A 27,136-nucleotide genomic window follows, 5' to 3' on the forward strand; every position below is an offset into this window, starting at 1 on the left:
TACATTTTATTATTTTATAAGGTTGCCAATAAGCATAGAGGTTTTGTATTAAATATACATCCTGCATGTAAGCAAGAACAAAAATGTATAAATGTAAAAAACAAAACTTTATTTTCATTTATACTGTAAATTTTTCTTTTTATTGAAGTTCACATTTGATCGATGCTTGTGGAAAAAATGCTAATTAAGACAGGAAAATCACAGTTTGATATAACAGTACAATATAAAACAAATGTTAAGGCTGTTTAATTGTACAACTAAGTTATTCTTGGGAGTACAGTAACTTGAACACAATATATTTATGATGTGCTGTGCCCAGATTACAAAACAACATAAAGTAGATGATATGTCACCCTTACAGGGACGAATATAAAAAATAAGTATACAAAAAAGAGAGACGCATCCTTTACATTAACATAAAATTCATATCTTAAACACACCAGTCATTTTATACACAGAGATACAGGTATCATAAGGTAATCATGTGGAAGAACAGTCATATTTACAGTGAAATAATATTGTGTTTCAACAGAATGCTTCCATCAATGGTATAACAGCACATTTGTATTCTCAGCATATGATAAACATCTGTTTTGCTTTTTTAAAAACTGACCTCTTTACTTTTTGAAGCTAAACTGAACTGGATGTGGGTCTGTTCAGGCATTTGCTTGGGCACTTTTGTTGTGATGGTCTGCTTAGTCCTGCGAGACCTAATTCTCTGTCTCTGGAGGGGGTTCCATTTCTAGTTCCTTACACAAAAGAAGGGCATTGGTTAGATCAGAAAAGGCCTACCATGAAATTCATCATTAAAAAAGAAGGCAGTAGACTTGATATTTCAGGAATCCAGGAGTTGATTTCTAATGAGGTGCATACAAGACTTTTTTTTTCTTTTTTATATAAAGGCTTTTATTAATTATCTGTAAGCAACCATTATTTCTTTACCTTTAATGAATGGTGGTCTCCATTCATTGCTATTAGTTCATCATCCACTGTTTCTGCTACTCTCTGAAAACAAAATTATGTGTTTAGCACTAGTCCGATTAATATGAAAGACAGAAGTACAGCATGTCAATCCATTTAACACAAGCCTGGCATGTGGATTAGTTGAGAAACAGACTGTGTTTTGATGAAAGATTTGAAATGTATTGTGGATTTAAGCATGTTAGAAAAAAATAATTAATTCTTGTGGTTGTGACATCTGTGCAAAAAAAAAAAATAAAACTAAATAATGTATGGGAGAAATGAGGTGGCAGTGCGTACCTCATCAAGCGGCAGCTCTACTCTTGTGTTCTCATCTTCTGGTACTTCTCGGGCTCCCTGTGCCTCCTTCCTTTCCTGGTTACCCCTAAAAACTCCAGGTTCTTCTGTAATGTAAAATTCATTTGAAAACTTTTTTTTTTTTTAAATATGCATAAAAGAATGAAGAGGAATTTTAATTAAAAAATGCAAACATTAAATTACCTTGAAATGAAAGTAATTTTAAAATTATCATTTTCTTTTATAAAAGTGATTGAAAATATCAGATAACAGCAAAGGTAAATGGCAATCAATTTAACAGGAGGAAAAAAAAAAAAATTTTCTGAAATCTAATAATCATTGTAATTCATTAGCTCACAGTACAACATTATCTTTTATTTAATAATTATTGTCTTGAGATTTACTTTGATAAACTAACTGTAGGTTGGTGTGGTGGGGAGTGCTGTGTCCTTATAGATCCAGCATCCTGGGGTTGTCCGTGTGGAATCTGCACCTTCTTCCTGTTCATTCAAAGGTTTTCCTCTCTTATCCATAAAGACAAGCTGGTTAAGTTCATTGGGGATTCCAGTACGCCACGGGGCTTGTGTGTCTGTGTGTGTGATTGGCCCATGAGATAGACTGGCACCCTGTCCATGGTTGTCAAAGTATAGGCTCAACCTAACTGACCCAAAACTGAAATAAAAACAGGCCTGAGAGTGGTACACCAATGGTATATTACATTATCTACATAAACCGTTAATGTCTGTCACACACAAACTAATGGGGCTATAACCGTAATCTTGATCTTAATTGAAAGCTTAAGTTTATAGCCCCATTAGTTTGTGCAATTCAACAATTATCTTGTATGTAAACGTCTACACGTGGAAGTGTGTGTGTCTGTTCGGCCCGGAAGTGAGAAGTGGAGGCGGGGTAAGGGCTCTGCCTCTGAGAAAACAGAAAACTCACTTAGCCATTAGTAACACAAGCGAGGCCAGCACGTCAGCAAAACGAAACCTCAGAAGAAAGACAAAGTCGCTTAGCTGCTAACAGCGGCAAAACGGTATTACTTTTATTTTCCTCCCGGTGTTAATGCCCAAGCAATACAAGCACGTCAGCAAAACGAATCCTCCTAGGAGAGAGACGACCAGAATAGTTCCTTTCAATCACCTAGCACCTCTACATTTCAATTTTTTTGTTTTTTTTTTATCTGACGATTTCAAAAGTTTTTAGGACCCCGGGCTTTTTAAGGGGGACTTTTTAGGGCTTACACAGCTAGTTAGGTAATAAAATGGCAGCTTTTTAGTGTTTAGATAGAATTACTTAAGATCATTCACAAGTCAGTTGAGGTTTTTTTTTTTGACCATTGCCCCCTAATTCACCACTATAAGAAAACACACACATATGATGTACCATTTAACTTATGCAATGTGTTGAGCTTTTTGGGTTTCCCCTGCTTTCCCTCTAGATCTGAAAAACCCTCATCTTTAGGGCATTTATGGACCCTATTTTGTGCAGGAAATTATACCGTTATGATATAGAGTAACCCAATAGGTGTCTTGATCAGAAGGACATGAAGTTGTGTACACCACATCAGCTGACCCCAGGGGTTCATCCCCTAATAGGACACAAGGGGTCAAAGTTACTCCTTTTCACAAAGCATCTAAAAAACTGGGATCAGTAATACAGGCTTGTGGAGTGTCATTTTATGCGATTTCAAGATTGCTGATCACAATTAAGATAACATTTTTGATATTTTACCCTTTACCAGAGGTGCTAACCCTCTAAGAGCCACTCATAGACGGTGAGAAATGACAAATTTGAAACATAAGCATGTGGGGTATCATTTTTAGAACAGTGTTTCCCAACCTCGGTCCTGGGGACCCCGTGTGGCTGCAGGTTTTTGTTCCAACCGGATTCCTAATCAATGACAATACCTGATAACACTGATCTCATTTAATTAGCTGGTATTTTTTTTTTCTTATTCTACATTCAGAAAAGCACAGCAGCATGATTTTTACATTTATAAGACATTTAGAAATATTTCTACTTTTTTTATATATATATATATATATGTATGTATATATATTTACCAAACTTAGTTAGTTTTCTAATTTCTATATTGTTCCCAAAACACTGAATTTGGGAAATAACACACCACTTAATTAGTTCAGGAGTCCAATTAAAAACAAAAGCTGGTTGGAACAAAAACCTACAACCAAAGGGGGTCCCCAGGACCGAGTTTGGGAAGCACTGTTTTAGACTATTTCAGGGTAAGTGATTACGAATACAGTATGTCATGTCATTTTCTAACCCACTTAATCCAGACCAGGGTCAATGAGGGTGCTGGGGCCTATCTCAGCTAGCGTAGGAAACAAGGCAGGACTAAACCCTGGACAGGGTGCCTGTCCATCTCAGGGTGAACACACATTCACACACACACGCACTAGGGCCAATGTAGTGTTGCCAATTCACCTAACCTGCACATCTTTGAACAGGAGGAGGAAACTGGAGCCCCTGAGAAAACCCACGCAGTCAGGGGGAAAACATGCAAACTCCACACAGAGAGGAGCTGCCACCATGCCACCCAATTATGAATATGATGTTTTTTATTTGTTATCCTTTGCAGAGGAATTAACCCATAATGGACCTTTATCAGAAGGTGAAAACGGCAAATTTCTATTACAACTGAGAATATTTAGACTTTAAACATTTAACATGAAGCAGAAATTTTAATACTTCAAATATTTGATGCAACTAAGTGTATACTTATGTTTTATTTTAAGATTGTAGGTCAGCAGTATTTTCATACATCCTATGGAAATATCCAGAAATTCGGGTTCAGCCTTCTAGTTTTCCTATTGCCTGTTTTTATAGTAAGTTCTGTTCTTTTCAGCATCTGTTTAGTAACCCATTTTTATCTGGCCATTATGTATCAGAAACCAAGGATAAGACTAGCCAAGCTTATTTATTTTTCTTTGAATACTTCCTGCCTGTAATACAGTATATTGCTACCTCCAGTCTGTTTACATAAGTGGTTAATTGAAAACTTTATTTTCAATCCCAACAAAACACCCTTAGCAAAGTTATTTATTTCTATTTATCAAATTCTTCACATTTTTGCTAAACTCAGTAATTTACAGCAGGAAAGAATACATACTGTAAATAAAAATGGTTAATTTATTACCTTCTGTTTTATTACTTGGTTTGGAATTATTGTCATGTTTCCGTACTCGAACAGGTTTAGCATAAAATATGGAGTCCTCCTCCCTGGGTCCATTCTTGTCCTTGTTTCTTTTGATCACTGGTGGGGAGGAGGTGATGCCAGGTTCATCTGTGGCTCCTGTTGACTTCACTCTGCGGATGTCTGACTGCACAAGAGCAGAAATAAAAACGCAGGTCACACACCTAAACGGAAGGCGGCTGTCAGAGAGGCAGAAGAATGCCATGCACCCATTCATCCATTTACTGAACCCATTCCATTGTAAACTGTAGTAACAAGGAAATGTTACCGATGTTACAATTAGTACACTTTTAATCCAATGCTAAAACTACAGCTCAACTGTTTGGCACGTTAAAACATCTAGTTCTTCTTTTCTTATCATATGTAAAATGCTTGAGTTTTTTTTTTCCTTATGCCATCCTGCCACTTGTTTGCTTCAGTTTATTGTTATGTACACACAATACCTCTTTTGTTGTTCTGTTTTCATTTTTTATTTAAAAGCATCCTTTATCTTATAGCTGTATTTGGTTTGTAAACCATGCTGCTCTGAAGCTTGCACGTGAAAGATGCCATATTAAATATTGATAACTGAAAAGTACTCCAAACCAGCATGTACCTTCAAACAGAACCTTCCAGGGCCCCAACCATGCAGTACCTCGATTCTGCATGTGCTGTGACCCCCGACCCCCATTCATTATAAACACTTTACTGAGACATTAAAAAAAATGAGACAAGTTTTAAATTTGAACCTTTTAAAAGACATGCTTATTCTTTACTAAACAAAATAGCACATGGTTTCATCTTTCATTTTAGATATGCAACCAACCAACAAACTAGACTGGGGTTAAAATATGTTTACAGTAGTAAAAATTACGGCTTTCAAACTGAAGGACCTTAGTTTTCTCATGGAATGAATAATTCAGCACATAGGAACAGAGAAAAGGATAGAATACTAATGACATATTTATAAACTGAAGTGATAATTGTGATGTACCCGCTAAGTGATTGTGCAAGAGCAGCAATGCAGGATAAATAGAAATGGTGATGAAAGTCCAGCAGTATAAAAGGAGCCCCATGAAATGGAAACATGTACACTTGAAGATGGAGGATTAAAGACTAAGGTGCAAATTCCACACAGACAGTGGCCGACTGGGGAGGTGAGCCCAGATCCCTGGTGCTAATAGGCAGCAGTGTCATCCATAGAAGTGACCTGTATGCTGTAATTTATGTCATAATTCAACAAAACATGTTAAAGATAACAGAGAGTCAGGTTTAGGTTATACCTCTTCTGGTGAATGAAGGAGGGCAGAGTCACTGGCTCCATCCTGCGGGACACTGTCTGGTTTCCTATACTACTGACACAAGACAGGAAATAAGACAAGAATGTTATCCCATGGCAAAAAAACAAACAAACTCACCTCCTAAAAGGTGGAGCAGCTACAGAGCGAGCTGGGTTAGAAATGTGGGATGAAATGCCGCGGTTATGTGACTGTTACACATTCCTTTCTTTAAATGAAGCCCTTCCTATTAAAAGTGCCACCTAACATAAGAGGTGAAGTAAATAATGACATGTCATCTGTCGTCTTAGTTCAAGAATGCTGACACTACACACTGTTAACCCTAAACCTAAACTGGACCAAAAAAATAACAGAATTTTCACCATGTTTGAACATTTATGTACTGTAGGTCACAAGCAGTTTGTTTTGTTGTATGACCCTTAAAGAATATATTTGTATTATACCTCATTTTTTTTTCTGAAACGTCTATTTCCAGCATGCCTGAAATAAGAAGAAAATAACAAATGATAATAATTAGTTACATCTAAATTGTACTTTTCTAAACTACTCAAAGTGCTTTTTTAAACTACTTCAGTCATAATGTACCACTCTACATCTCATATTAAACAACTGTTATCCAAAAAACAGCAACGTGTAGATAAAACAAGTAACAGAAACACATTTTTCTCAAAACCAAACAAGCAGACAACACATTTGAACTTTACAGCTTCCACTACTGAACCTTCAGGCTTCTCATTCTCCTTGGCCATCATAACAGTGCAAGATGTTATTTCAAATACCGTGTACTCACTTGAACATTTGAAGCTAGTCATTAACAGTAAACTAACAGGAAGCATGTTTGGGAGACCATCTAGGAACAGCTTGTGTTGCTGCTGGAAGTGCTTACCATGCGGGGGTCCCAATGCCCCAGGACAGTGACTTGTGGTCATAAAAGATCTTTGGGCATGTTTTGAAAGTTGTAGGATGTTACCTATTGTACTGGCTAAATCGCCCACCACAGCCTGGTCATTCTGGCCCCCTCTAATTGTACCTGTCTATAATCGGTTAACCATCTCTTTAACCCCTTCCCCACCTAATATTTGGTTGAGAGTACTGGCGCAAGAATGGCTGCCGTCACACGTGGTGGTAGAAGTGGTTTGACGATTACAAAAGCCAGCAGAGTATATTTAAAACAAGTAACGGAAACACATTTGTCACAAAACCGACAAAGCAAACAGTAGATCTGAGCTCCAGTATATATGTAGCTTCCAATACTGAGCCCTCAGGCTTCTCATTGTGTTTTGATGTCAGAACAGTGCAGATATATTTGTTTGAACATTTCAAGGTAGATATTAACAGGGAACTGCAAAAGTGTCCAGTCCTTAACATCCAATCAAGTCTTCTTCGGGCCAATGCGTTTTGGAATTTGCTTTCCTTCTTCAGGGCTAGGTAGACAAACATCCTTTAAAGACAATAAATATTGAACCCACCTTGTTGACACAATTACACGATCTAGATGTAAATTAAAGCTCACACTCTTCTGGATGAGACAACAATTCACTGTAGATATCCCCAATTTGTCTTCAGTCCTAATTCAGTAACATTTCTTGCACCCGTTTGCCCACCACTTATTAGGTGGTGAAGGGGTGAGAGAGATAGTTAGTGATTAGGGGCACAGAATGACCAGGCTGTGGTGGGCAATTTGGCCAAGACATTGACAAATAAATGAAAAGTTGCCCATCTCATTTTTACATGACAGTGTCCCTGTCACTGCATAGACCACATGGTAAGCATCCCCTCATCAGCACATCTTCCAGCACCAACCCAAACCTTTCCTAGATGGCCTCCCGATCAAGTACTGGCAGAGCTCAAACATGCCAAGCTGCAGATGACTTTCCTGTTCTGAAGTGCAGGTGGCATGGCCACAGACATCCAGATAAATAAATACATTAGAAGACAGTTTAATTCCCATGCTGCTATTAGATATATTTTAGATATGCCAACTCAGTTGTTAGTGAAGATTTTAGAATCCACTAAGCCTCTTAATCCAATTGTAAAATCACAATAAGCAAGAACAATTCCGACAGCCTTAATGGCAAATAATTGGGATGAGGAAGGAAAACTCACCCAGTGGATGGCCTGGCATTCAAACCAAGAGCTGTGAGGCTAATCAGTTTTCCATCTTGCTTACTTAGACAGGATTAAATTGAACTAAACTGTACAAAATAATTCACCAGAGTTCTGAGAGTGAATTCTTACCTAAGCTTGCTGTTGTATGCTGGTGGTTTAGGCACAAGTAGTTCAATGTAGGGCAGATGCTTAAACTTTTCAGTTCCTACTGCCACACAATACTGTCCACTTTCCAGTTTGTCTCCACTTGATATAGTCACCCCCTCGACTGTACACAGCCTAGTTAAATCAACAAATGATTATTTACTGTATTAACAATTCATATCAAATTAAAGAGTTTGATATGCCATTCCAGCCCACACTGCTTTTTTATTGTCTTTCAACAACACCATCACTTTTGTTTTGTCACGGTAGAGTTCTAGAGTGACCCCAATTCTCTCCTCCATACTCTTTATTATGTAGACCTCCATAGAATGCCTCAAATCCGCTCCTTAGCCTTTTTGTGTACAGTGTTCTTACCAGCATGGTCACTATAGCTAAATATATCCATAACCCCAGGCATTAGACAGAATACCAGAACTGGCAGGAAAAAAGTGACATATTTATTCATGCATTTCAAATAATGTGCCCAAAATATAAGTACAGTATGAATGTGAGTGGCGGAAAAATAATATTAATACAAAGCAGGCTAATAATCAGTTTATCTTGCTGAAGGCTAAGACGTATCACATGACTTTTTCAGTCATCACCTTCATTTATATAATCTTCACAAGTTGGAGGCATGTTCCAGTGAAGCTGGTCACGTAATGTGACATTCCCAGTGACCCACTCCAGCTAGTCCATGACTCTCTACAATAAAATGAAACAGCTTTGATTTTGTCTATATTCATAGGGGTGGCTTTGTGTGCATGAGAGCTGACAACCAATGAATGCTCAGACAAATACAATGCATATAATGCAGCAATGAGGAATAAGGAACGCAGGAATTTTGGACCACACAAACAGAAGAGAGGCTCATCTGTCTGATATCTCGTGCTTTATGTACCTCAAGAGAATGTAAAAAATGGAAAATAAAGTGTGAGATTGTGGCTGAACCTGTTAACCCTTCTCCATCATTAAGCACATTACTGGCTGCCACAAAAAGTGTGGAGCAGGACTGTGCTGGAAGGCTGACATGCAATCACTAAATGTAACATGGTCCAGCACCGAGACCAGCAACTGGGGTCAGCAAATCTGACATACCCCTAAACTAGATGTCACACAATGTGACATCAGCTTTAGACTTCCAGATGGCTCTCCGTTTTGGTATAGGCCAAGATGGTGCGGCATGGCCCTTGACTCATCATGACATCTGCATAGGGCAACAGAAATGGCCTGCCCTCAGGATGGAAAATGCCAAGAGAAAGAGAGACAGCCTTTGTTATCCAATCTTCATGTTGGTCTGGCATCTCTAACATACCGCCCAGAAAATGGGATGTCACTGTGCAGGGCAACTCCCCTGTTTCATGTCAGTCTAAGAACGATTCAACCCCATTCCAGCCAAAGTTTTTCTCATAAAGGAGGAAGGGATTTCCGTAAAATCTACCTATCCTTTTCATTCCAGGTTACACAGACTTGTTAATGGCCTTTCATCTCTGCCCACCTGTATTCCCCCAGGCTAGCTGACCAACGAGTTTCTGAGATTTTATCTATACAAGTTTTAACCTGCAATAAGTATAAAAATTGATTTCTAAAGAATTTTTTCAATAAAAAAGTCAATATTTTTATTAGAATATTATTATACCATCATCATGGTAATGCACTACAAGCATAAAGTTGTTTCTGTATATTTTTATATTGTATGATCTGGTTCAGGGACTTATTTTGGACAACAGTGAATAAGTTGTGAGGAACTGATTTGACAGCTTTAATTTTGTGTAGCTGAATGCCTTAGGCATAACTCCACACTGCCAGACTAATACCTTGCATCAGTTTTAATTAAGTTAAACTAACTTCAATGAAACTCTGTACATAAATCCACTAAAATATTCTTAAAAAATTAATCATCAAAAGGACAAATAATGTTACACACATAAATAGGAAAAGTATTATTCCAAAATAATTTCTTCTGTATTCACCTATCAATTTCTGACCTTATTATAGTAATACTAGTGGATTTACTTTAATTATTTAACGATCATCACTTTTGTCCTTCTACTAGTTCAGATATAACCTCTGACTCATTTGCTTATGGAGTATTTCTGCTATACTTTCGGCTAAATCAGGTAATCTGAAGTAATCCTTATAATACCAGAATGGCATCAAACAGCAAGACGAACAAATGACACAAATGTATGTCTGTAAAGTCACTTTGGTTTTTTGTTTTCTTAGCACAAGACCCACCTCTGGACTGCTCCTGTACGCAGGTTTGCCTTTTCCGTAACCATTATGAGGATTTTCTCCCAGTCGTGCAGGACATTCTTGGGAATGATTAGACGAAAAGCAGGGCAAAGCAAATCTCCATTTCGAAACACGCTGCAACAGAAACAACAAAGAAGCATCCATTACTGGGGCAACAAGGACCTCACTTGAATTAAAAGAAACTTTAAATCAGCTGATTTGTGCATTTTTATTGTTCAATGTGAGTCTGATTCCTAAAAGCCCTGTTACATTTCACAGCTTTTTCAGCAATTTTTAGTCACAGACTTCATTTACATAATCTTAGAGAGGCATGCTCTCATGGCTGGTTGTTGTGTAGTTTAAAATATTCAGCATCTCAATCCAACCAATGTGCCCCCCATAATTAGTGATATGGTGCCGCACAGCAACTGAGGAAATTCAGCGACTGTACTCATAGTATTCTTATTATTGTCATTTAATGTACCCCACAAATGAAAATACTGCAAGCTCTGCTTTTTTAATTTTTTAAGCATATGCAGGGTGCAAATCAGCAGTGGTCGTGACACCACGTATCCACGAAGTGAATCAGGCAGCCGCTTTACAGCTAATAGACTCTAGCTGCATATTTTCAGGGAGCCACTCTACTGAGGACGTTGATACATTGCATTATATGCCGGTGATGTTATGCAATATGCCTGGTTACACTATGGTCAATGTTAGGGTTATGGGAGAGTTATCTGACTCAAATACTGTTGTGTAAACCAATTCACATAAACATGAAAATCAATTGGTTGTTCAGCAGAGCTCCTGGATTGCAAAGCTGCAGAGGTCTGCAGCTAGACCCTTCTCCCTGCAGTAAGCATGGTTTAAAGTTCTGTTCATGACTGCTACAGCTCTGTGATGTCACAATGTCCTTGCAAAGCATCATGGGGCACTGGGAAAAAATGATTTCCTAAGCCAGCCACAATGTGAATGTCCAGGAAGATTTTCAGCGAACAAGGTCAACTACTAACACAGCATATTTTGCTAATCAACACTAGTATACACATACACTAAAAGACTGGAATCATTCAGAAATGTTCATGTTTGTGACAGAAACGTTTTTGGTTTGACCTAGGAACCATTAAATTGATTTAAAAATATAAAAAATACATTACTAATGTTATAATTGGTTATTACTGTTTGAAATGACTGATTTATAATGTATTATTCACGTATGACTACAAAACCCCATTTTCAATAGACATTACTCCAATGGCCTAATGGTAAGCGCTCTTAACTTATCCTTAATCAATCATATGTACTGTAAATTTTAAACGAAACAGCTTCCTCAAGGAACTCGTAAGTCCAATGTTGTTTTTGCAAAGTGATGGTTATTCCATGTGACAGATTGCCATTTAACTGAAGATTTCATATAAATGTGGCCACCACTCTCTTGAGGGATGAAAGCAAATCTGATCTAACCTAGGACAGAAGAAGAAGCAAAAGGCCCAGATAGACAACTGCACATGAGGACCAGGTCATCAGAGTCTGTAGTGAGAAACGGATACTATATAGGTCCTCAGTTATCATCCTTAAATAATGCAAGCCAAATACCAAGTGTCACCTTTAACAACGGAGAGAAAGGGTGAAAATGGTCAAAGGAACACAAACATTGGGTCCTGGATTTCTGGGTGGTTCTGAACTTTATCCCATTTTAATCTTTGCCTTCTACTTTCCAGTTTTGTATATGCCTTTTTATTTGAAACATCACCTCTAAGGCTAGCTCACTGTTACAAATGAAATGACACTGGTATACAGCTATATATTACAAAAGTCTTAGGCCCTTTAGATAGTTTACAAAAAATATTTGTCTTAGACAGTTAATTTATGTCTTCTAGATTAGTGTATCAGTAAAGAAGAGTGTATTTTTTTAGTGTTCTAAACATGCAAAAAGTGAAGCCACACAATAAGGTAATTTGAATTGCCTTAAAGAAACAGACTAATATTATAAAAGACCACTGGCCACTTAAAAATGTGAGATCATAGAAATTAGAAATGTGACATCTTTTAGTCTCTTTCTTGATTAAGCAAATATCACAAACAGATGCTAATGGGTTCTTTGACTTTCATTGGCACAGCTCTTGTCATCATGTTGAACAATGGCAACTACAGACTCCAAAGGGTAGAAGCAAGCCCAGGTATCTTATGGCTGCACTGTGGAAGCAATAAAACACACCTGAGGAATCACAAATACCTGTGACGTCAGTTGTCCCAAATACTCTGGTGCCCTGAAATGGGCTGGGGGCACAAATGTATAAAATGTGTTGTAATTTCTACATCATGATGTGACTGAAATGTATGTAAATACCCTTTAATGAAAGTCTGCAATGTGAATTGAATTGTTTGATTTGTAATTTTAAACTGTGGACCAGAGGGATAAATCAAAGGAAAATTTTGTATTTGTCCCAAACATTATGGAGGGCCCTGTATAAAACAAAACATATAATTCTTAAACTTACTTAATCCAATTCAGAGTTTCAGGAGAGGATAAATAAATGGATGTACTGTATATTAAAGGAACAATTTGATAGATAGATAGATAGATAGATAGATAGATAGATAGATAGATAGATAGATAGATAGATAGATAGATAGATAGATAGATAGATAGATAGACATAAGTAGAATACATAATACATAATCTGAAATTAAATACAGCACATTATACACCACTGTTCATTTTATGCATTTAACTTAAAATCTACAAATATAAGAGCATTTTCTTGCTCATCAGCCAAATCCAAACACTTACAATATCACCACAGGCATGTGGATTTGTTTCCTCCATTTCGCCGAGACGTTCAGTCTGTATACTGTCTGTATCTGAAAGCAGATAAATGAGTCTCAAATGAGAAACCTTGTGTGGAAATGCATTAGAATAGTGGAGACACGGGCTTCAAATTGATTTCTTAAATATATGTATTATACTGCCTCTTATTTTTTAATGCAATTTACGGTGATTTGGATTAAATAAATTAAGCTCAAGATTGGATTAACAAAGGGTGCCTACAGGTCTGTAGGAGCTCCTTGGGAACTGCAGCTCAGAGACGCCATTGTCTACCTTTGTGCAACTGCACAAGGAAAAAAGAAATGCTGTCCTGGAAAATAAAGTAGCCTATTTTGTTACAATACAGTTAGATATCAACATTAGTTGCCAAAATCAAAGCACATGACTTTGCCATATGGACAATGCAGTTATTGTTTACATCTAAACAGAAGAGTGGAGGCATGGACTTCTCCCCGAGCGTGCCCAAACTTGCAGAGCACTCTGATTAAGCAGCCGACTCCTTCCGAGGAATGTGCTCTTTGTGGCTCTAGGCGGCCACAGGTCTCCCACACCATGAGCAGCATGTCTGATCAGTTGTCAAAGAGCCAAGTGTCTTCCCTTCTGGCTGTTTTCTTTGGTACTCCAGTGGTCACTTTGTAAAACACAGACTGTTGTCCTGGATACCCAAAACTCTTGTTGCCATCTAAAGCACTTGACTACAATCTGGGACTTGCCGCTAATGAGCTGCTTAATTACACCTTGGGCTTTTGGACAATATAATCTTTCTTTTATTTCTCTCTACTAGTGATGTCTTAATATTTTAGCAAGATGCGTATTTTGTGTGGGAAATATTTTTATAATCAGTGGGGTTGCCTTACAGCCCCACAGGTCTGGACTCCATTCCTGCCCAAGTCACTGTAGATATGGGTTCCCAGTTTAGTCATTGTCTTTATGGGGTACGCACAATATTCTTGTGTCATCTTCTTTTTTTACTTCTCAGAATATTTTGCTTCTTTTTCAGATCACAAACATGTGGAACTTAAAATGAGTCCATTATGAGTGAATGTTTGAAAGTACTCTGTAACGGTCTGGCACCCCTAACCAGGTTGGCTCCTACAAATTGTAGGGACCTTAAAATTGCATTAAACTGGTTAAATTAATTGATTGAAAGATGCAAATAACTTACGAGTACAGTGCATATCAGTGCTTGTAAAGTTTTAAGATTCTTGTTCATACAGACCTGAGGTACACACCGTCTTTGTGAGTGCAGGCCACCTTTGGGTTGGGTTCCTGATTTAAATGTTCATATTGTGTGGGCTTGTTTAACAGAGGTCTTGGATGAGTTACATCTGTTAATGTTACACATTTGATAAAATGTAATCTTGGCAGACAACTTTATCTGTGTTTCTATTTGATTTAATTGCTATCTTAGAAATCATAGACTTCACACACGGGCAGACAGCCACTGACTTGTACACTGAGAAAGTATTGGGACTGCGCGCTATGGCCAATCCCACTGAGGTGAACCCCTCATGAGTTGCAGTGTATACTGTACATTAAATAAGGTCTTTTTCTACCACTTATTGAAACTATTAAATCTGTCTTTTTTGTTTCTATCTGATGTCCTTTTTTGTTCCAGTTGCGCTGTTATTTGTTTAGCTGGCATGTTTACTACACTCTGACAAACAGATATTCAATACTGGTGTAACTCGATCCTTTTTGATCTTCAGCATCTTTAGCAAAATGAGCATTGTTTCCATAACTGCACATAATAATTTAATGACAGCTAAACCCTGCTGGTGAAACGTTTAAGATTTCAGAAGAGATTATCTGAAATACCCCTTTACAGATCCCTGCATTTCAACTAATAAGCACAGGGTCAACTGCAGTAGCTTTGCTTAACAACTTGATTTTAGGAAACTGATATTGATTTTCATGAAATTATTATTTTTAGTTAGATTTCTTAAAGTTACCAGAGACCTAACAGCCATCTGTTTACACAAGAGTATTTTTAACCTGTAATTTGTGATATTCTATTTAACAAATCTTAACATTAAGTTAAGCAAAATCTAATTCAGGCAATTTAATTGTAGTTATTTTTAAACCCTTTTTGTCTATTGTGTGATCTATAATAACGTTTATGTTATGTATGTATACACAATATTATGTAGATGTACACCATTTTTCTGGGTTATTAGGAGCTGGCACTCTATTAGTAGTCAGAATGAGAACTCCAGTGAAGAATTTCAAGCAGAAATCTGAAGGAAGTATTTGTGGTTACGGATGTGCGAATATCTGCAACGAGTACTTTTAGACCTTTGGTGTGAGCTGTAAAACTTTTTTAAGTTAATATGCTAAATTAACATTCACTAACATTTCTCAAATAAATTGGACAAAGAATGGAAAATGTAAAGTATTTAATTAAATCTGAATTTAAATTCTCAATTGGAACGCAATATTAGATATTTGCAGTGTATAAACTGAAATAAGCACTTTAACTGTATGTATTTCACTTTAGCTGGCATTTATTCCACAAGTAAATTGAGCGTTGTTTAATAACTTAAAAGAATACCATTGGTTTCAGTCCATAAATGTTGACTTTTATATTATTTTCTTCAGTAGAAATCAAGCTGAGTGGACATCAGAAAGCAAACATCCAAACATGATTTGATTAACATAGCATAAAATAATATCCTCCTGCCGACGTAATCCAGTTCATAGTCATTGGTGACTGGTACCTATCATGGGCCAGGGTCCCCACCACCATCACAAGGCCCACTAGCTTGCACACCCACAAACGGCCAGTTACCCTAACATACGCATCATTAAGGGACCCAAGACACTAAATCCGTGAAGCAGTGGCACCAGTCCATTAGTCCCAGGATGCACAGTTCTGCACATCTGCTGCAACTGCTATTAACCAATTACTTGATACTCAACACTTTATCTCAGTTACATTTTATGTATTAATTAATCCTAACAACACTGAATTGGACCAAATGGAATTTAGACATGGATAGATGGCTATTTTATATAGAGAGACATATGCATTTAGGGTTAATTTTACTCTTCAAGCAGCCTTTGGGTTACTGGATTGACTGAGGGAGGAAATAAACTGTCCAGATAACTATGAATTGGGCAGACTCATCCAAATTTCATTTTCTTTCATTATTTATTAGATTGCATACTGTATATAACATAATGAATACTCAAAGGCAAATCTATGCAAGATGCTTTTTTTTAAGTTATTAATCTTAGACCAAATAATGAAGAAGCACTTTTTGGTTTTCAGTCAGCATTTCATGCCTTTGTATCAAGCCATTCGTTTTTATTCATGTCCACATTTTGCTTAAAGCTCCCTATCCAAATTCAGCTGTGTAGTGTTTTAAATAAAAAAAAAAAAACAATATGATCAGCAGGTTTCCATTATACCCAAAAAAAAAAAGAAAAACATGTTCAGTTCATATTTATTATAGTAAAATGAAAGCCACTTGTGATACAAAAACAAACTTTTTTTAGAACTTTTCTTCCAGTTTCTCACCTGAATGTCATCTCTTTTCCTGTTTGGTGCCTTTTTTGATCCAGGGTTTAAATAACTGAAAATAAAAGATGACACATTACCTTAGCGCAGTCTGACCACTTAGCAATGACTGCAAACATTCAATAACTTCTTTCTGCTGATGAAGGGGATTGCGCTGCCTCTGCTTCCTTTGACTTTCAGTTACACATCAGATCATGTAATGATTAGCATTTAGGATGAATTACAAACTTGACTCAAAGTTCACCTGAATTAATTTACTTAATTAACAAACACCTTAGCTGCTAATTTTCAAGCCAGTTTATCAACCGTAATCTTTGTTTAATTAATCCCAGTATTGATTCAATGATCCCATTCATATTTCAAACACAAATGATTAAGTTCAGGGCCATGAAAGCCAGAGCCTTTCCTGACAGCACTGGGCACAGGAATCAACTGCAGACATATTTGCAGGATATATTTATGCATAACCCCCCACCAGTTCCCCTATCCCCCAAAAAGGGCGAGCTAGACTTTGGAATGTGGGAGAAAAGCTGATGAACCAGGAGAAAAGTCCAAACAAATGCAGAAAGGCCATGCAGACACCACACAGACAGACTGGACCACGATTCAAACAGAGGACTAGGAAGGGCTAACCACTGTACTTCCCCCAAGTATTATTCTTTGTCATTTTATTGTGCAGATATAAACCTAGTAGACAGCCTTTGATCCCAAGGTGTGCCTGTGGTGGACTGGTTGTTCCAGTGCCTGCTGTGGTTCTGGAGTCCAACACGAGAACATTAGAACACTCCAGGCGAGAGCAGCCCATTCAGCCCCACAAAACTCGCCAGTTCTATCCACTTAATTCTTCTACAATAACATCGAGTCAAGTTTTGAAAGTCCCTAAAATCTTACTGTCTACCACACTACTTGGTAGTTTATTCCAAGTCTGTATCATTCTTTGTGTGGAAAAAAAACTTCCTAATGTAAGTATTTAATTTTCAAAGAAATTCTGAAAAATGACTTTTGCTATCACAGCTATTAATTGCCAGACGTGGGTGTCATCTTTACATTTCTGCTTCACTGAAGGCACTTTTTGAACATCTGTAAATTTCCTTGGGTTGTAAATTAACTAAAACAGGTTCAATGAATAATCTGTTGTAAAAACAAGAGTGCTCACTCTGTGCGTCTATGTTCATCAGCAGGCAATTACTTATAAATGTTTTTATTTAGAATAACATTAGCCTTATTGGCCTCACAGCTTCCGAGTTCTAGGACTGAACTGGGTCATTGCTGGTGTGGAGTTTGTAAGTTCTTCCCATTTCTGTGTGGGCTTCCCCCACATCCCAAATTCAAAGACATGCATGCTATGTTTATTCTGTTATGTGCACAGAGTACAGTGAAATTCTTAATTGCATGTGCTAATCAACATATAACACGTCACCACTGTCCAACATCATGGTAAGTCATAACACCCTTACCTCAAAACCTCTCTCACCCTTACCTAAAAATCTCTATACTGGCCCAGAGTGTCTCCCCTGATGGACCAGTAACTCTCTAAATAGGTTCCTGAACCCACAACCCCAAATTGTATTAAGCAGGTTCTGTAAAGGATGGTAAGTGGAATATGGGGGCAACATGTTCACAATTAAATATGTGTGTATATTATTAAATGTGACACTTTGACTGTTGGACATTTCTGAATAGAAATATTAATGGTAGAAATGAGCAAATAAGTGTCTCATAAGGAAATTGGTAAAACTAATGAATCGCTTTATCCTAAGTCCAGAACTCGGAAACACCACATGAAGATCATCACATTTATATATAAATTATCCAAATTGTCCTTTTTTTTTACTTATTGTCCAGATAGTTTTAAAAAAAAGCAATTGAAATGCTACATGCAACAAATGTTACTGCTTTTCAGTTAAAATAGCACTTCAGGAGAAAATCTATGGCCTGTTAATGTCCTGCTTTACATGAGAATGTCACTTTAAAATATTATAAACTGAAATGTTTGGAATATTAGAAATCATAATCATAATGTAGGGTGGCACGGTGGCGCAGTGGTAGCGCTGCTGCCTCGCAGTTGGGAGACCCGGGTTCGCTTCCCAGGTCCTCCCTGCGTGGAGTTTGCATGTTCTCCCCGTGTCTGTGTGGGTTTCCTCCCACAATCCAAAGAAATGCAGGTTAGGTGGATTGGTGATTCTACATTGGCCCTAGTGTGTGCTTGGTGTGTTTGTGTGTGTCCTGCAGTGGGTTGGCACCCTGCCTTGGATTGGTTCCTGCCTTGTGCCCTGTGTTGGCTGGGATTGGCTCCAGCAGACCCCCGTGACCCTGTCTTCGGATTCAGCGGGTTAGAAAATGGATGGATGGATAATCATAATGTAATGAATTACTTCTGAGAAAAGTCAGGCCAAAATAGCTGAAGCTGAGCTGTAATGAACTCGATCAATTCTAATAAAATGACAATTATAATGTAACCAGGGCTAGTTGTGGATTACTATTCCTTTTGAAGACACTACAGTAGTTTGTGTCATTTAATTTTGTCAGTTCTAATAAAATGACAATTATAATGTAACCAGGGCTAGTTGTGGATTAATATTCCTTTTAAAGATCCTAGGTTGTCTTGTTTAAAATGTGTCTTGCACTCTTTCATGCTGACTCTCATTAGCATGAATATCTAACTAACATATACTGGTTGAAGAATAAAGTTCTCATATACTTTGGGACAATTACAATGCATTTAAAAGAAGTGCCATTCTATAAATATTACATTAGAGAGGTTAACATGTAACTCAAATCATAAATCAGAACTTCACTTACTCGAGTTTCTTAAAGCGTTCAAAGCCCGCCGCCACATAATGACAACCATTCTGTAAGTCATTCAGTTCATGGACACGATGACCTTCTTTAGGCGTGTACAGGTTCCTTATTGCGGTGGGAGCGTGGATATTGCCGGTCACTTCATTAAGAAAAGACTCGTAGGTTAAAAATTGCTTCTGGTTTACTACAATTTTTCTCCCATTAAAGAAAGGGTCCCCATTTTTGTACACTATAATGTTCTTTGCAGGTGGAAACACAGTGCTAACCGAGGTCATTTTCAAACTTGTCACAATCTGGAAAGCCTCAGCTGGGAGTTAAAACAGATTTCACTCAGTTGTAATTCCCAGGGGTTTTCAGGCTTCTTCTGTTCCTTCTTGAAGCTCTCCGGAGTCGGCTTGCTTGTAAACACTGCTTTGGCTGGACTGCCCGGCCGACTGTGGCTAGGCTGTGAGTATTTCCTGGTTGCCATGGCAGCTACTCTAGCTATAGCAGGATTTATGGACCAACCCACCAACAAAACCTTAAAGGCTGAGTCAATAAGATAAACTGAACACCTCACTGTTTTCACAATGTGGCAGCAAGGGCTCGTAAATCACTGCATTACACAGTATCTCAATTATTTCACTTACAAGAAGAGCACTTTGAAAAGGAAGGTGGCCACAGTAGTTGTTAAACTAAATAAACTCCCAGGGCCTGAACAAAAATTCCAATTAGCTCAGAGGCAAAAGCCTAATAGTTAATTCTCCACTAGTCTGGGGACGCTCTCAGCCTATCAGATGCCAGTGGATAACAAACCTGTGCTAAACTTTGATTGTGGCTTACTTGCCTACAGAATAAATATTTATTAACTACAGATCTTCCACGCCATTTGTAATAGCTTATCTACAAGGAACAGTGCAGCTTTTAAACTTTCTCTCAGAATATTAACATTTCCGTTATCATCAATGAGGAATAATAATTAGCATAGCACTGAGACTCCCTTGGTTTTTAATTAACGTCATAATATTTGATTTTAGAAATTAAGCTGATTTGCCCAGTAAAAGCCTAATTATCTGCTCACTTTAGTTGCTAATGAACTTAATAATGTCACAGATTAAAGTTACCATTTCAAAGATAAAGCCAACAGCTCTAAACACTGGTTAAAGCTAAACTAGAAGAAAAAAATTGTTGACACCAAAACATACATAAAATTCAAATTAATTTCAAAAATGAAAGGAAACAATAGGAAAAGTAGCAAACAGGGTGGCGTAGAACTATCACTATGAACGATGTCCCCCTCAGTGTACCACACAGAGAAAATTGTGACATTAATGTGTAATCTGTTACTAACTGCAAACTATTTGCAGCTTTGGCTGTTGTTATTACCCTCATTAGTATTTTGTTCCCCTTGGAAAAATGTACAAAAAACACTGCATTTTGTCAACAACAAAAAATGTGAATTATGTGTAATAGAAACATCTTAATATCAAAACAAGATAATTACAGTACAAAAGGTACATTTAGTGTCCACAGCAGTACTGATGCACATTTAGTATGTCTTTTGTGTGATATGTTTTGACACAGTCACCAATACACAGTTTGATATTTCAAGAGGGTCAGTACAAGCGTGTTTCTTTGCACAATTTTCTAATATTGTTGCAGATGCTTGTGAATGTCAGTGCCCGATCTGCCCCATCAATACCGCCCATTTTGGTATTTTAGGCTACCACAGCGCCAGACTTACTGTAGTGACTTCCACATTTCAATTGACTGTTGCTGCTTTGTGAACAGTGCTTAATGTCTTTCTTGTCATTCCACTTGATCACAATTACAGTGGAACCTTGGTTTGCAAGCATAATTCAATCTAGAAATGAGCTCGCAGTCCAAAGCACTCACATATCAAAGTGAATTTCCCCATAAGGAATAATGGAAACTCAGATGATTCATTCCACAACCCAAAACTATTCATATAAAAATAATTAATACAAAATATAAAGTAAAAATACATAAAACAAATTAACCTGCACTTTACCTTTGAAAAGAATCATGGCTGGTGTCAGTGAGTTCTCTTGTGGAATTTCACCCAACGGGACGACACGCGGAACAGCGTCCCAAAGCAATCACAGTTTCCCAGCGCTATAGCAGTTTGCCGTAAAAGCAAATCTGAAAAGATTGTGGACATGCTATAAGCGCCTGCCGTCGATGGGTGATACAAGGAACAAGAAACATTATAAATGCACAGGGCACAACCCTGCCTGACTGCTGTGTCTGTGTATAGGAGAGTGGCAGATCCCGCTACAATAAATAACCGCGCTGTTGCTGTTTCAAGCTGAATAAAGTTGGTGTTGTTAAAGTACTGAGACTCAGCTTCGTGTTTTGCGGCGCAAGACAGGGACTCGCATGTCACACACACACGCACGTGCACACACACAGTCACAATGCTGTAGTAAACAGTATACGCTCGTATGGATGTTGACTATATGAGTGAGGCACGTTGACTCAGATGGAGAATAGGAGATGATTGCCCATGAGAGAGAGAGAGAGAAAGAGAGAGAGAGACACACGCGAGAGAGAAAGAGAGACACACACACACGTGAGAGAGAAAGAAGAACCATCAGCTCAGCTGTGATCACATGATGCTCAGCAGACAAAGCGTATCCATACTACTCGTATTGCAAGACCTCGCTCGTTTATCAAGTCAAAATTTATTAAAAATTTTAGCTCGTCTTGCAAAACATTCGTAAAGCAAGTTACTCGCAAACCGAGGTTCCACTGTATTTTGCCTTCTTGCTACGTAGCAACTTGCACCACTTTGAAGCTTCACATGACCAAAGTCACTAGGCATATCACTCTGTTCGTGCGGTGCCGTATTCATCAGTTTCACTGTCTACAGTATATTAAAGTCTGATGGCCAGTTCACATTGGCATCACCATCACTTGATTCAACTAATGCTTCAGTTTGTTCTAAAACTGGATTTACAGTTTTTGTTTACCTCCCATTGTGTTTTTTGGTTGAAGGCTCCTCTCCACTCATGAATATTGATGAATGACCATAGAGTGACAAAAAGTATTTACTTCATCCACAAGATGGTAGCAGAATACTATCTCAAGCGCTATTCGGGCATAACACCGTACATGCCATCAAAACAGGTTACCCCGAGTACTATTAATAGTTAACCATTTACACATGGAATTCCAAGCCCAAGAGACAATCAGGGTTAATACCAGGGAAGTTAAGCAAATTATAGCATAAATACAGTATGCAAGTAGATTAAGGTGGGGAATGCTACAGCATGGTTTGGAAAAGAATTTCTAATTGCAAATTATTATTGTTCACATGGTAGATTCCTTTATTTAGGGCAACCCACAAGATTACATTCCAATTCTTTACTTAGATTTTGTTCAACTGTCAACATGGCTCATGCGGTGTATTTGAGTCAATTGGTGAATCATCAGCATTTACAGGGTTAGTCAAAATTATGTTAACATTTGATTGGCGGAAACAATTTATTCACAAATACATACTTCATATGTGCAAGATGATTTACAGGAAGTTCTCAACCTGTTCGCCATCATGTTTAATACACAAAAAGCAACAAGCAACAGAACCATTTAAAGACCCGGACACACATTTCATGAGGAAATAGATGATACCACAGTCCATATTCTGTCCTTGAGGTCATTTATATCATGAACTTTCCTGCTATCCATGCGCTCCTTCACCATACCCCATAACCAGAAATCACAGGGTGTCAAATCAGGGGAGTGTGGAGGCCATGGCAATGGACCACTACGACCTATCCATTGACATGGAAAGGTGTGGTCGAGATAAAAATAATCCATTAGTGTTAACATAACTTTGACTCACCCTGTATTGTTACAGTTCAATACCCTAGCCACTAGGTCACATTTCCTAGATTGGCCATCCTTGTTTTATAAAATGCTTTTCACAAGGTGGCATAAAACTTCTCTTGTTTTCATCAAGTCTGTCACCCTATGGTGGGCACAGTGCTTAATAAGTGGCATTCTGGAATCAATCCCCATATCTGGCCATTATCTGCAAGGTTTTTGTTTTTTTTTTTACTCCATATTGTCAAGTTTTCCTCTCAAGATGGATATCTCAAATTACCTGGCAACAATTCAAAGCTAGTGCTGTGTGTGTGTGTGTGTGTGTGTGATTAGGCCCTGTGATGAATTGGCATGCTGTTCAGGTCTGGTTTGTGTACTCTATGCAGCTTTTCCAACAGGCTATGAGAAAATTAGACTAAAAGAGATTGGCAATATTGTACCAATTTTGAATATAGTTTAGTAACTGCTCAATCTAAGTTAGAAAGCACTAGCCAAAGTACCAGGCATTGCCTAGCTATATTTGCATAATCCTGGGTTAAAGTTAAAAAGCAAATTTTGATGTTTTTTTAAATGTTGAGCCTCTTGTTATTGCCGCCTGAAATGCTAGTGTTTATCGGTTATCTACACTACCTGTCTGATAACTATCAAGTTCTTGTTTATAAGGAGTCATGGAATTGCTCTTTTCTGTATGAATGGATTCCATAAACCCATTAACCACTTACTGAGTTGGGACCATGAAACATTTCTTTGTATATCCCAGTGTGCTGTGGTATCATGAATAGAGGTAAATGTTCAATCACACATTCATAAACTGGGCGGCTTGTTGAATAACTGAATCCATGGACCACTGTGAGGCACCAGACCCACAGCCAAGGTCATCTTCCCGTATCCTGCACATTGATAGGGATGGACCAGGGCTAGTGAGACTTAGGTACACACAAATAAAAGTGTCAAAATGTGCAAAAAATATGTGAATAAAAATATTTTAAATCCATGCCATTTAAGTCAAACAGTGAGTTAGGTGCCAATAAATATGTCCAAGTAAATATACTAAAATCACGGAGAAGTAAACCCTTTGGCGTTCTATTTTACTCAGTCTTCGTGAAGACCTTGGGACGCAAACCTGATCCGCCAGGCAGACCACAAACTGTCACCCTTGTCAGTCAACACAGCACCCCTTCCACCAGAAACTGCCACCTCAGTCAGTCACCACAGTTCTGAAGCTACGTCCTCAACTGGTCACTGCTGGCCGACTTGCCCCCACTCAGATTCTGTCACGTCTTGAGCCGCCTTTGCTTCATTCCAGCTGTGCCACTCTTAATTGTCATTTGCTCTTGTGGGATAAAGCAACATACATGAACTTCACTTCAGTCACCTTCCAGAAACCTCTCACAGCCCCAGGTCTTGCTTGTCTTTGTATAATCAGCTTGACCGATGCTGCCCTTTGTCTTCACCCTCCTTTATCTCTCCATCCAGTGATCACTATCCCACCAAAACCAAACACAATCGACCTTCGTCTAGCCCTAGCCTGCTCTCCTTTAAATAACATTCACCCTGCAGCTGCTGACGACCAGCAATCCTCTCATTAAGTTGACGCATAATTTCACACGTGAGCTGCACACCGTCACAAGTTAAGACAGATTATGTTAAAATCAATAAATTAAACAATTATAACCACCAGAGGGAGCATCTACAGTAGGGAAGCCTGGATGGGACTTAACAGACATAACAGTAGGTCTCTGTATTATTACAGGAGACAGCATCAGCAATGGTATTTGATAATGTTATAAAAATAACTAAAAGGTTATCCATTCAACACGGATTTCAAATAGTCATAAATCACAACACTGTATCGGCATCAACACCTAAATTTATAAGTGGCTCATTGTAAAATGGACTTGAAGAAATGTTTAACAAGAAGCAGTAAAAGTTACCAGCGCCATCCTCTGTCATTCATATTTACTTGAATATGTACCTGTATGCCCAGCAATGGACTGGCAAGACAGTTCTAAAGTTCTAAATAAGAATGCCTAATAGCATCTGACAAAACAAATGTTGTCTCATTAATAGTACTTTGTATAGAGTCATGTGAAAAAGTAAGAACACCTGTGGTGGGAAGCTCAACCCTGTTGGGGTTCGTGGCTACCGCCAGGGGGCACCCGGAGGATTATGGAGCCATCCACCAGAGCACTTCCACCACACCAGGAAGTGCTGCCGGAACAGGAACCAGGCACACGAGGAAGTGCTGCAGGAAGGCCATCAGGGAGCACCTGGAGCATTATAAAAGGGGCCGCCTCACTCCACTCGAGGAGCCAGAGTTGGGAGGAAGAGGACAGAGCTTGCAAGGAGAGGAGTGTTGGTGGAATAAGAAAAGAAAGAGATAAGGACTGTGTATTTGGTGTTTAGTGCACCGTGTTGTGTTGAAAAGAACTGTAAATAAAGTGTGTGCTTTTGGACTTGGGTGTCCTGTGTCTGCATGTGTCCGGGCGTCATTCACACACCCTATGAAATGTTTTTTTTCTTTTTTTGATACTGTATGTGGACAAATCAAGATTTGGTCTTCATTTAAACAGTACCTTTAGATAAAGGTGGTATACTTGGGAAAAAAATGAAAAATTTATTTTGTAACAATTTATTCAATGAGAAAGATAAAAAACCATGCAATTTCTGTCTATGGAAAAAGGAAATACACCCTTGGCACTAATAGCAGGTACTACTCATTCAAGTAGGCATTTGCAATAACTTTCTCGCAGTCTCCAACTAGGAGAAAATTTTTTCAACTTCTACATGCAAAATTCTTTCAGTTGAGCAATGTTTTAGAGGGGTCTTCCATGCACACCCTGCTTCAAATACCCACAACAGGTTCTTGATGGGATTCAAATCCATGTTCAGACTTCGCCATTACAGAACTCTTCGTTCCCTTGGTAGATTTACTAGTATGTTTAGGGTCATTGTCAAGTAGTAAGGCCCACTTTCAGCTGCGCTTCAATCTTCTGACAGGTGTTCTCACATTATCTTTAAGTATCCTCTGGTACAATGGAGAATGTACAGGGCATTCTATTATGATGAGATTCCCTTAGTTCTGATGCAGGAAAGCAGCCCCAAAACATAACATTTTCACCACCATGCTGTATTGTTGGCATCACGTTCTTATGATTGAATGTTGGCTTTGGCTTTTTCTCAAAAAGTCTTCTGGTTCCCTGACCAAATGACTATCTTTTCTTTATTTGCCCAGGACACACCTCCCATGTAGATTTAATTTGTGCAACCTGTTTCTAATGGTGGGCTCAAGCACTCTGACATCAACAGTGGCAAGAGCTACCGTAGTTCCACTGATGAAATTCTGGGGTTCTTAAAAAACTTCCTCCAACACCCTGAATTCTGCTCTTGAGATGAACTTGCTAGGATGGTCTGGCCTCACCAAGTTGTTCGTTGTTTGAAATCTTCACTTGTATATGACCTTACAGATAGTAGAATGGTTGATCTCTAATTGTTTGGAGATCTTTTTAAATTCCTTTGCCGTCTCACAGGCATCTATAACCTTCTTTCTGAAGGCTTCAGGGAGCTCCTTTAATCTATGCACAGTGAAAACAAACCTCAGCAACAAAGACCAAACCAACCTAAATTAAATAAGACAGATTCATACAAGATCCGCTCTAAGTAAGTTCTAATCATTTAGATCTGGTGCACCTGATTCCAATAACTATTGAGATGTCTTTCTTTTTTTTTTTTTTTACAGAGAAAAATTTCACATCTATTAATTTTTTCATTGAAAAAATTACTGCAAAGTGTTATTCTCATTGATTGTTATTTCAGTTATATCACCCTTATCTAAAGGTTCTGTTTAAATCAGGGGTGTCCAACTCAAGTCCTGGTGGGTCACACTGGCTGCAGGTTTTCATTCTACCCATCTT

General features: G+C 38.2%; 1 protein-coding gene across 3 annotated transcripts; it reads right to left on the minus strand.

Moving 5' to 3' along the window:
- Positions 1 to 50: 50 nt before the first annotated feature.
- Positions 51 to 19,823, minus strand: dcdc2b (doublecortin domain containing 2B). Of its 3 annotated transcripts, none has more exons than XM_039740775.1 (11): positions 19,395 to 19,823; positions 16,593 to 16,647; positions 13,037 to 13,107; positions 10,246 to 10,377; positions 7,993 to 8,142; positions 6,198 to 6,234; positions 5,740 to 5,808; positions 4,421 to 4,604; positions 1,261 to 1,364; positions 943 to 1,005; positions 56 to 742 (listed from the first exon to the last, which is right to left on the minus strand). In XM_039740775.1, the coding sequence occupies exons 1-11, from the start codon at positions 19,667 to 19,669 to the stop codon at positions 602 to 604; spliced, it is 1,281 nt and encodes a 426-aa protein (XP_039596709.1). In that variant the 5' UTR covers positions 19,670 to 19,823; the 3' UTR covers positions 56 to 601. The 3 variants fall into 3 exon arrangements, with proteins under 3 accessions (XP_039596710.1, XP_039596709.1, XP_039596711.1); XM_039740777.1 differs by having other exon boundaries at positions 616 to 749; XM_039740776.1 differs by lacking the exon at positions 5,740 to 5,808 and having other exon boundaries at positions 51 to 742.
- Between the last annotated feature and the right edge of the window lie 7,313 nt (positions 19,824 to 27,136).

This window comes from Polypterus senegalus, chromosome 17 (assembly GCF_016835505.1).
Source record: "Polypterus senegalus isolate Bchr_013 chromosome 17, ASM1683550v1, whole genome shotgun sequence".
Taxonomy (NCBI): Eukaryota; Metazoa; Chordata; class Cladistia; order Polypteriformes; family Polypteridae; genus Polypterus; species Polypterus senegalus.

Coding starts and splice junctions, on each gene's coding strand:
- dcdc2b (XM_039740775.1), bottom strand. CDS start 19,669: ATGACCTCGGTTAGCACTGTGTTTCCACCTGCAAAGAACATTATAGTG. Junction 13,108..16,592: donor GGAAAAGAGATGACATTCAG/GTGAGAAACTGG, acceptor ATCTGCTTTCAG/ATACAGACAGTATACAGACT. Junction 6,235..7,992: donor GCATACAACAGCAAGCTTAG/GTAAGAATTCAC, acceptor TTCTTATTTCAG/GCATGCTGGAAATAGACGTT.